Source organism: Castor canadensis, chromosome 6 (assembly GCF_047511655.1).
Source record: "Castor canadensis chromosome 6, mCasCan1.hap1v2, whole genome shotgun sequence".
Taxonomy (NCBI): Eukaryota; Metazoa; Chordata; class Mammalia; order Rodentia; family Castoridae; genus Castor; species Castor canadensis.
Window position 1 is genome coordinate 6,541,592 of NC_133391.1, and position 11,257 is coordinate 6,552,848.

Below are 11,257 nucleotides of genomic sequence, written 5' to 3' on the forward strand. Positions count from 1 at the left end.
TTGGAGTTTTTTGTTTTATATAGAATTATAGAAGTCACATGTTTGTATATGTTAATATTACTTGTATTCCTAAAATATCTTGGTGCTTTCATAGGAATAAATCTTTCATAATTTGACATGTATGGATTGGCTGGTCATAAAAATTCTCTTTGAAGGTGTGTTTGGGACTTACATTTTAGAAAAAGCAGCTCAATTCCATAAATCCAAAATCATTAGTGATGTGTACAAAAATGAAAATACAACCAACATAATTACATACGTGTTTTCTGTTTTGTATAAGAAAGCATTTCATGTTTTAAAAGCCATTTATTTCACTATGAGATTCATAACATGCCATTATTTGTTAATTAAAATTCAATAATATTGCCAGAAAATATTTTGGAGGATGGTTAGACATGTGGGGAAACATGGGACAGTTTGATGAGTATACACATAAATAATATTTATTTTGCTCATCAGAACCAAGTTTCATCGGTATTTAAGCATGTTTTCAATTCAGTATTTAATATTGTGCCTTAGAAAATGGTATAGGTATTCATTTATTCTTTTATACAGGTATTCAGAAGTATAATAAAAAGTAAGTGGGAATGAAGAACAAAAAAAGATGGAAACCAGCTTCTGCAGATCCCCAGTCACCAACTCCAGAAGCAACAAGAACTGACATGGATCTGTCAGTCTTTGTGTGATTTCAGATCATGCTAGGGGGTCTTCCCTTATTTCTGTCTTCCCATCCTGACTGCTTCTCCCATAGACTATAAGTTCCAGTACCAGACACAAATACGATAGTCCTGGGCTGGAGGTGTGGCTCAAGTGGTAGAGCACCTGCCAAGCAAGTGCAAGGTCCTGAGTTCAAACCTCAGTACCACCAAAAAAAAAAACAAACACAAATACGATAGTCCTACATAGACAGCTTAACCAACTTTCACAAGTGTGTTAGATCAAAGTTCTATAAACAAATCCATCATCTTTACATGTATCTGTAGAAATACATTAGTGTTTCAGCTTCTGTGATTAGACACTGACAAAACGAGCAAGAAAATAAACACACACACAACATATGTACACAACATGAACACACATATATATATATATATAAATATTTATTTGTAAATAAGAAAAGACTTAAAGTTGGGCAATTAGTAGAGTTTATATAGTCTGGAATTTCAGAGTGACCATGTTTGTGAAGACGGATTTTAGAATCTTATTTTTTAAGGTATGTCAATAACTGCATATATTGAATGATTAAATGGTAAACAAAATAACTCTTTACAAATTCATTATTACATCAAAAAATGCTTATTGTGAGCTGTGATAGACCCCGTTATTTCTGATATCAACTTTCATCTCCACCCCCTTTTTCTCCAGGGACTGAGAAAGTCATGTGGAGGAGGAATCAAACCTCTCTGGCAGACTTTATCCTTGAAGGGCTCTTTGATAACTCCCTCACCCACCTTTTCCTTTTCCTCTTGGTCATGGTGGTCTTCCTTATTGCAGTGAATGGTAATACCCTCACTATTCTCCTCATCTGCTCTGATCCCCAGCTTCATACACCAATGTACTTCCTGCTCAGCCAGCTTTCCCTCATGGATCTGATGCACGTCTCCACAACCATCCCCAAGATGGCTGCCAACTACCTCTCTGGGAAGAAGTCCATTTCCTTTGTTGGCTGTGCAACTCAGCATTTTCTCTATCTGTCTCTGAGCAGTGCTGAGAGTCTTATCCTAGTTCTCATGTCTTATGACCGCTATGTTGCCATCTGTCATCCACTACGCTATACTATGCTCATGAGCAGAAGGGTAGTACTGATGATGGCTGTCACATCATGGTTGGGTGGATCCTTGAACTCCCTAATTCACACGATGATCTTGATGCATTTCCCATTCTGCGATACTTGGATAATCCACCACTTCTACTGTGAGCTTCCAGCTGTGGTGAAGTTGGTATGTGATGACATCACTGTTTATGAGACCACAGTGTACATCAGCACCTTCACAGTTATTCTCCTCCCCATCATCCTGGTGTCTACATCTTATGGATTCATTATCCACAGTGTCATTCAGATGCGTTCTGCTGGGAGTAAGAGAAATGCCTTTGGCACTTGTAGCTCTCACTTTATTGTGGTTTCCCTCTTTTTCGGTGCTGCCATCTTCTCTTATTTGAGGCCCAGGTCCCAGCGCACTCCACTGCAAGACAAAGTTGGTTCTGTGTTCTATAGCGTCATCACTCCACACTGAATCCTCTGATTTACACTCTCCGGAATAAGGATGTAGCTAAGGCTCTGAGGAGAGTGCTGAGGAGAGATAATATCGCCCTATGAGCGCAGCTGTAGTTGCTTTGAATAGATGGACAAGTGCGAAATCCTTTAATTAATCTGGGTAAACCTTTAAGATTTTTTCAGAATCTAGATCCTTGATTCTCTTTGTTTAGTATGTGAATAAAATGTTTATCATATAACTTCACTATTCTAACTTGGTCTCTGACATCCAACCATGATGGAGTACATTGCAATAAGTCTTTAGAGAATTGGGGAATAACCTTAAACCTCTTTTGAAGAAGATATATAAAGGCCAGAGAGATTCTTAAAAAGATAGCAAAATAAAGATATAAGGGCCCTTTGTCACTATTGTTTTTATTAACAAAAACATATAAATAATGTTCCAGAGTATATTTAGGGAGCATAAAGCTGTAAAATATTGCTCATTATCAAGAATATGGGAAGTAAAGTGTATTTTCAAAGAAAAGGTGAATGATATAAAAGTTATATCCATAGACCCTTAGAGTTCTATATAATCAGTATGTAAGAGTTCAAAATGAAAACAATAATACATTTTGCATACAGAAATAGCAATTATATCTACACAGAATTTTTGTTTCATATGTTACAGGTCACATATATTTATTGAGTGACTACTGTAACCAAGTACTAAGCTAAGAGTTTGGAATTTTCTCCTTGGAAATTTAACATTCTTTGAACATATACTTGTGATTTTTTCAGTCTACATTGGACCTGCCATATGAGGTAGGGATATTCACTTTCCTTATTTCTAATGATGAAAACATACTTGTGTTTTCTGAGGATTTCTGGTCTTGTGATTAGAAATCAAAAGGATTTGGAGTAGAGTCTTTTTCTCACTAACACTGTAGTTTATGATAAGTTCATCTCTGCAAGCCAGAAATTAATCCCTTAGAAATTCAGAGGCCTGACATCTCACCAAACTTCCCTGGGGACTAGTGTCCTAAAGAATGGGAAAATGAAGCCCTGGGAACAGCTTGTGAAGGATAACCCGTAAGGTTTGGAAACAGGTATTTTTGAAACTAGAGTCTTGAATGCCAAGCTCAAACTCCTGGACTTCTACTTGTCAGGTTCAGTCACTCGCCCCTATACTCCAAATAAAGAGGCATGGTGAAGGGCAGAGAAAGGAGATTTATTATACTACCAGGACACTGTGGGAAAGGCAGAGGACGCACTCGGCTCATCTTCAGCCATCTTCAGGTTACAGACATGAGCTTTAACTTCAAATAGACAAAGATCTGGGGCAAGGAACAAAAAGTATGCATAGTTAAAACAATACCTGCCACAGGTGTGATCAGGTTGGTCATTATCTAAGTCCTTGTTCCAGCAGCAGTTTCAGGAGTTGTTATCCAGAGTCATTGTCACCTGGCAGGTGCTCCATCCTGAGGAGGCTATACTGTTAGGAGTACTTTCTATCCTTCATCAGATAAGATGCTACCAGTTCTGTTTATCTTGGAATCGAAGGTGACTGCAAAGTGACTACAGAGAGAATGGTTTAGAGCAAAGACAGATACAATATGGAGGAGCGATGCCATGTTTTTCTCCTGTTTTTAGTTTATTGTAGGTCCTATGTGCTTTTCAGCAAAAGCAGTTTAAGCATCTCTTACATTTTCACTTTGAGAAATTGTTGCGGGAGGTTGCTAGCTGAGATACGGGACATTGAGGCAGATTATCAGGAAGCATTTTTTATTGTGCCAGCACAGACTCAGCGCACCGTGTCCAAAGGCTGAGCCCCGAGAACAAAGGGGTCTCATCTTATATACCCTTGCAAGCAGGTTACAGAAGCAAAAAGCAAGGTCTGATCCATATATGCTTATATTAAATTTTATTGGTTACTTTACCCCAGTGCTATGTGACTTTCCCCGCCCAGTGCTACGTGACCTTCCTCATGTTCAGATTTCTCAAGTTTTATCTCTCTGCTATGCCATCCCTACCTCCCTGCTTTCTTGGGACTCATGCTTAGACCTTTTTCTTCTGATCCTCCTCCCTGCTACAAAATGAGAAACATCTTTGTGACATTTTGTATAAGATGAGCCACCCCTCATCACTTTGTTGTGACCTAACCAATCTAATTGTAAGCGATGGAATTAGGTTGTAACACTGCAGCAACAATGGAGTTCATATTTACAGAAACTGGGTTGTTTCTGAAGGCACAAGGGTGTTGCATAAACAACCAGCAAGCTAGAGACAGACAAAGTTTCTCCTGTTACCTCTCTCCATTTTCCCATTCTTTAGAACACTAGTCCCCAGGGAAGTTTGGTGAGATGTCAGGCCTCTGAGTGAAACCCAGTTTATAGGTGATTACTCATATAAAGCTCAGATCTGCCAAAAGTACATAATACAGCGTTTTATCTCTTCTCAAGCAGTGTTCTCAGGCACAGTGGAGAAAGAATCTCATCTGGTTGTGAAAAAAATCTGATAGTGTAATGCATTTTCCATTCCCCCAAAGGATAAATGGCCTGGGGAAAAGATTTGCAACCAATCATTTACCCAAGGGGTTGGAGATTTTGGATAAGTTGGGGCTACTAATGACAAGACAGTTGCAGGAAGTGTGCAAACTAGCCTCTCACAAGGAGCCTGTTTTACACACATCATTCTTGACACAGTTAGGAGCTAGCTTGATCTTAGGCAGTTAGGGCTGGGGGCCACAAGGAGCTGTTGAAGGCAATAAGAAACAGATGTTAGCCAAGAGAACAGAGGTAAGACAGCTGTGAGAATGTAAATGTGGACTCAGGATAAGGCGAGGATAAGGGTCTCCCCAAGGGCCCACCTATCAGAAAGCTGTCTCCAGGGTCTTGCAAAGACTGCCCCTAAAACACACCAACAACTAGATAAAAACTCCCAGGCAATGTAGTAGCCATGGTTCACTCTCTGAGTCCCACCTAAGCAGGTGTTCTGTCTTTCTCCTTGCCACTTACCTGTTGTCCAGGCTTGTCATTCTTCGATCAACTCTGAGCAAGAACCCAAGGAACTCAAAACCAGCATCAACACTTCAGATCTACTAAGTACCTTCTGTTTCTAGAGCCTTTCTCACTCGCTCCATGAAGCCAGGTCTATGGTGATTAGCTTCACATGAGCTTTGACAAGTTTGTGTAATTGCAACCCAGTATCCCATTGTCCCAACTTTCCAAGCAACATTTTTACCTCCTTCTCTTGGCTTCCCTTTTGATACCTAGGCATGAGATGCTATGAAAGTATCTCTTGGTATCTTTTATATTTTCCAGAAGACATTATTTCAGTTTTTTCCCTATTTAGTATGGTGTTGGCTACAGGTTTGAAATATATATAACCTTTATTATGTTGAGGTACACCTAATGATTGTTGAGAGTTAGTTATTGAAGACACCCACAAATATTGTGTTGGAGGGGTCTATCTGTGGGGATTTTTTGCCCAGTACTGTGTCCTTTATGAAATAAGTGGGCAGGCTTTGGTGTGCTTATGTTGACAGCTGTTATCTCCTCTTGATGGATTGCTCTCTTTATTAATATGAAGTGACCTTTATCTCTCCTAATTTTGATTTGAAATCTATTTTGTCAGATATGAGTACAGAAAACACAAATCTCTTTTGATATAAGGAAAGTGAATATCCTACTTGATGTGGCAGGTCCAATGTAGACCAAAGAAATAAAAAGCATATGCTGAAGGAATGTTAAGATACCTAGTTTAGCACTTAGTTCACAGTAGGCACTCAGGAAATATATGTGAGATATACCATGTGTTACAAAATCTTTGCATAGACATAATTGTTAATCTACATATATAAAACTTATTATTCCTTCCATTCTGAATTCTTACACAGTAACTAAAAGGAACTCTAAGGGTCTATCAATTTTACATTCATTTCATCCATCCCTAATTTTATTTCATTTTTATCACATATAATAATTTCACAAAAGGGTTTTGTTGTGATATTTCCATAGATGCGTACAATGTACTGAATGTTTGCTCCACCCCCTCCCAGTTTCAAAGAGTATTTACTAAGTTTTTGGTGGACTGTTCAGTGTCTTTTAAGTATAAGATCATATCATCTGCAAATAGGGATAATTTAACTTCTTCCTTTCCTATTTGACTCCTTTTATTTCTTTATCACACCTTTATTGTTCTGGCTAGGAATTCAAGAACTTACATTGAATAACAGTGGAAAGAGTGAACACCTTTGTTTCATTCCTGACTTTAGAGGAAATGATTGTCGTTTTTCCCATTTATTATGGTACTGACTATAGGTTAAGCAAGTATAGCTTTGTTATGTTAAGGTACATTCTTTCTATTCCTAGCTTTCTTCAGAGTTTTTATCATGAAATGGTGTTCCATTTAATCAAAGACTTTTTTGCATCAATTGAGATAATCTAGTGACTTTTGTCCTTGATTCTGTGTATGTGCAGTATTAAATTTATTGATTTGTGTATGTTGAACCATCCTTGCATCCTTAGAATGAAAGCAATTTGACCATGGCCTATGATCATTTTCATGTGTTGCTGAATCCAGTTTGTAAATATTTTATTGAGAATTTTTGTGTTTATGTTCATCAGGGAAATTTATCTATAATTTTATTTTTGTCATGTCCTTAACAGATTTTGATATCTAAGTAATACTGGTTTCATAAAATGAGTTCAGTCGCATTACTTCCCCTTCTATTTTATGGAATAGTTTGAAAAGCAATGGTGTTAGTTCTTCTTTAAGAGCTGGTAAAATTTGGCAGTGAATCTATCCAGTCCTGGGTTCTTTTAATATAAGACTATCACTGTTTCAACCTCATTATGTGTTATAGCTCTGCTTAACTGCCATATGTCCTTTTGGTTCAATTTATTAGGTCAGCTGAATCTAAAAATTTATCCATTTCTTCTAGATTTTCCAGCTTCTTAGGATATAAATTTTTGAGGTATACCTTAATGATTCTCTGGATTTAATTGGCATTTGTCATGATCTCCCCCCTTTTATCTTTAATTTTATTAATTTGGGTCTTCCTCCTTTTTGTTTAGTTTGGTTAAGGGTTTGTTGATCTTATTCGTCTTTTCATTGTTTCTTGCCTTATTTTCAGTTTCCATGTCATTAATTTCTGCTCTAATATTTACTATTTATTTCCCCAAAACAATTTTGGGTTGGATTTTGGTCTTGTTTTTCTAGGAGATTTAGTTACATCCTTTGGTTATTAATTTGAGATCTCTCTGGGATTTTTATGTAGGCACACATTGCTGTAAATGTTCCTCTCAACACTTTCTTTGCTGTGTCCAAAAGATCTGGCAAGTTGTGTTCTCATTTTATTGGATTTTAGGAACTTTTTTATTTCCCCCCTATTTCTTCAATGACCCACTCATTGTTAAAAAGTGTATTGTTCAGTCTCCATATTGAATGTTTCCCATAATTTATTTTGCTATTGATTTCTAGTTTTATTATATGTGGTCTGATAGAATACACAGGGTATTTATTAAGATTTTCTTTCTGTCCTAAATTATGATGTGTTTTGAAGAAAGTTCCATGGATTGATGGGATTATGTATTATGCAGCTGCTAGATAAAATATTCTGTAGATGTCTGTTAAGCCCATTTATTTATAGTCTTATTTAATTCTGAAGCACCTTTGTTGATTTTTGTCTTGATATCCTAATAATAGGTGAAAGTGTGGTGTTGAAGTCACCTACAGTTATTGTGTTGGAAGTTCTATCTGTGCTTTTATGCCCAGTACTGTGTCTTTTTTTATATAAGTGAGCATACTTTGGTGTGCACAGGTTAACAGCTGTTACCTCCTCCTGATAGATTGTTCCCTTTATTAATATGAACTAACCTTTTTTATCTCTACTGACTAATTTGGGTTTGACATCTGTTTTGTCAGATATGAGTATAGCTACTCCTCCCTGCTTTGGGTATCCATCTACTTGAAAATCTTTCTCCATCCTTTCATTCTAAGCCAAGGTTTGTCATTGTCATTGAGGTGCATTTATTGTATGCAATAAATGGTCAGTCCTTTTCATCCATTCTATAGCTTAAAATACCTTTATGACCCATGATTCCAATAATAATGAGTAGACTCCAGTTTCTACTCCCTAAATACTTTATTGGGCGTGCTTTTCCTGAATATCTTTATTATACTACCTTTTTAGAGTGTCCCTGGCCCTTATATGTGCTCTTTTAAAGGAGTTACTAAGTCACTCATAACTCACTAAATGTTTAATGTAATACATTTCATCATGCTTATATGACAGAGAACAAGTTAGAGTGATAAAATCATATAGTAACCACATCTTTCATATACTAATCAAAGAGCCTCAGGAATGTGGATTCTGGAAAAGTCTTAAGGGATTTATCCAGACCATTTAAGAAGTATATCCTAGTCCACTCTGTGCTCAGGATGCCTACAACAGCAGTCACTGGATGATTATATCTCTCCTCAGCAGTCTCCTCAGAGCCTTAGCTACATCCTTATTCTGGAGAGTGTAAATCAGAGGATTCAGTGTGGGAGTGATGACGCTATAGAACACAGAACCAACTTTGTCTTGCAGTGGAGTGCGCTGGGACCTGGGCCTCATATAAGAGAAGAGGCCAGCACCAAACCACAAAGAAACCACAATGAGATGAGAGCTACAAGTGCCAAAGGCATTTCTCTTACTTCCAGATGAACGCATCTGGATGACACTGTGGAGGATGAAGACATAGGATGTAGACACTAGAATGATGGGGAGGAGAAGAAGTATGATGCCCAAGATGTACACTGTGGTTTCATAAATAGTAATGTCACCACATACTAACTGTACTACAGCTGGATACTCACAGTAGAAGTGATAGATTTTCCGAGACTCACAGAAAGAGAAATGCATCAAGACCACTGTGAGAATTAGGGAATTCATGAAGCCACACAACCATGACATGACAGCCATCATCAGTACTACCTTTCTGCTCATTAGCACAGTGTAATGCAGAGGATGACAGATGGCAACATAGCGGTCACAGGACATGAGAGCTAGAAGAACACATTCAGCACTACCCACAGACAAATAGAGGAAATGCTGTATTGCACAACCTACAAAGGAGATGGACTTTTTCCCAGAAAGGTAGTTAGAAGCCATCTTGGGGATGGTTGTGGAGACGTGCATCAGATCCATGAGGGAAAGCTGGCTGAGCAGGAAGTACATAGGTGTATGAAGCCGGGGATCAGTGCAGATGAGGAGAATGGTGAGGGTGTTGCCACTCACTGCAAGAAGGAAGACCACCATGATCAAGAGGAAGAGGAAAAGGTGGGTGAGGGAGTTATCAAAGAGCCCTTCAAGGATGAAGTCTACCAGAGAAGTCTGATTCCTCTGCCACATGTTCACTTTTTCATTCCCTGTGGAAACAGTAGAGTGAAGTGTGATACCAAAACTACTGGACTCCAGGATAATTCACAATAAGTACTTTTTTATCTAAGACCAAATGTGTGAAGAGAGTATTTTTCTATTTCTAACTATTCAATAACTTTTTTCTAAAGGGATAAGCCTAAATTGTGTCTTCACAAACATGATCACTCTGAAATTCCAGAATATCTAGACTCTAATAAGTGCCAAACTTTAAGTTTCTTCTCACTAAGAAATATAGATATGCATATGTATGTATATATGTATTTATTTGTGTATATTTTATGCATGTATTGTTTGTTTGGTTTTATTGCTTATTTATCAGTGTCTAACCACAGAAACTGAACCACTGAGATATCTGCAAACACATCAGACTTTTGTTACAAAACTGATCTTATTCAACTGTGGAAGCTGATTGTACTATCTATAGGGGACTGTCAATTTGTGTCTGATGCTGTAACTTATATAAACTTATATAGAGATTATATATATAATGTACTTCAATTAATATAATGAAATCTTCTAAAACTGTTTTAGAAGAGGAGGAGAAGGGACAAGGTGTCAAGAAATAGTAATTCATGGAATAAATTTGATCAAGGTACATTATATGCATGCATGGAAATACCACAATGAAACCCCTTGACACAATTAATTTACCTTACCGAATATTTTTGTTTGGTTTATTTATTCATTTATTCATATGTACATACATTGTTTGGGCCATCTCTTCCCCCGACCCCCTGCCTCCTCCCTCTCCCTGGACCTCCCTTACTTCTAGGCAGAACCTATTCTGCCCTCTTCTTCAATTATGTTGAAGAGAAGACATAAACAATAATATGAAAGACATAGCATTTTTGCTAGCTTGAGATAAAGATAGCTATACAGAGAGATTCCTGGCATTGCTTCCATGCACATGTGTGTTACAACCCAAACTGGTTCATCTCTACCAGACCTCTTCACTACTTCCCAGTCACCTTCCTAAGATTACTATATTAGCTTCTCTACAGTGGGCATATCAACCACTTTCAAGTTTTGGGTTCCCTACCTTTCCCTATTCCTCCTGTATGTGTTTATGTGTTCTCCCCTTAGCGTGTGACCCATGTCCAATAATATTACTGCACTTGTTTTGGATATAAAGTCTGCATATGATGGAGAACATATGATTTTTGGCCTTCTGAGCCTGGCTAACTTTGCTTAAGATGATGTTCTCCAGTTCCTTCCATTTACTTGCAAATGATAAGATTTCATTCTTCTGCATGGATGAGTAAAATTCCATTGTGTATAAATGCCACATTTCTTAATCCATTCGTCAGTAGTGGGGCATCTTGGCTGTTTCCATAACTTGGCTATTGTGAAAAGTGCTGCAATAAACATGGGTATACAGGTATCTATAGAATAACCTGAGTCACATTCCTTTGGAGTAGGATTCCTGGATCATATGGCAGATCTATGTTTAGTTTTTTAAGAAGCTTCCCCTACCAAAAATTTTTAAAGAGAAAAAGGAGTGAGTCCCCGTACTATAACCTCTGTAACTATGATCCACTAGCAAGATTTTAGCTTTAAGTCCCCGCACTTTTAGGTTCTGGTTAATTAGAAGTCTTACTTCCAAGAAGGGAATTCTTCCACAGAGCCATAAAGAA

The 11,257-nt window shown here is 37.6% G+C and overlaps 1 protein-coding gene and 1 pseudogene across 1 annotated transcript; one reads left to right on the forward strand and one right to left on the reverse strand.

The window, feature by feature from the left end:
• Positions 1–1,379: 1,379 nt before the first annotated feature.
• On the forward strand, positions 1,380–2,932 carry LOC109675246 (olfactory receptor 2AE1-like; annotated as a pseudogene).
• Positions 2,933–8,654: 5,722 nt separating this feature from the next.
• On the reverse strand, positions 8,655–9,593 carry LOC109675245 (olfactory receptor 2AE1-like). Its single transcript, XM_074077803.1, has one exon. The coding sequence runs from the start codon at positions 9,591–9,593 to the stop codon at positions 8,655–8,657; it is 939 nt and encodes a 312-aa protein (XP_073933904.1).
• Between the last annotated feature and the right edge of the window lie 1,664 nt (positions 9,594–11,257).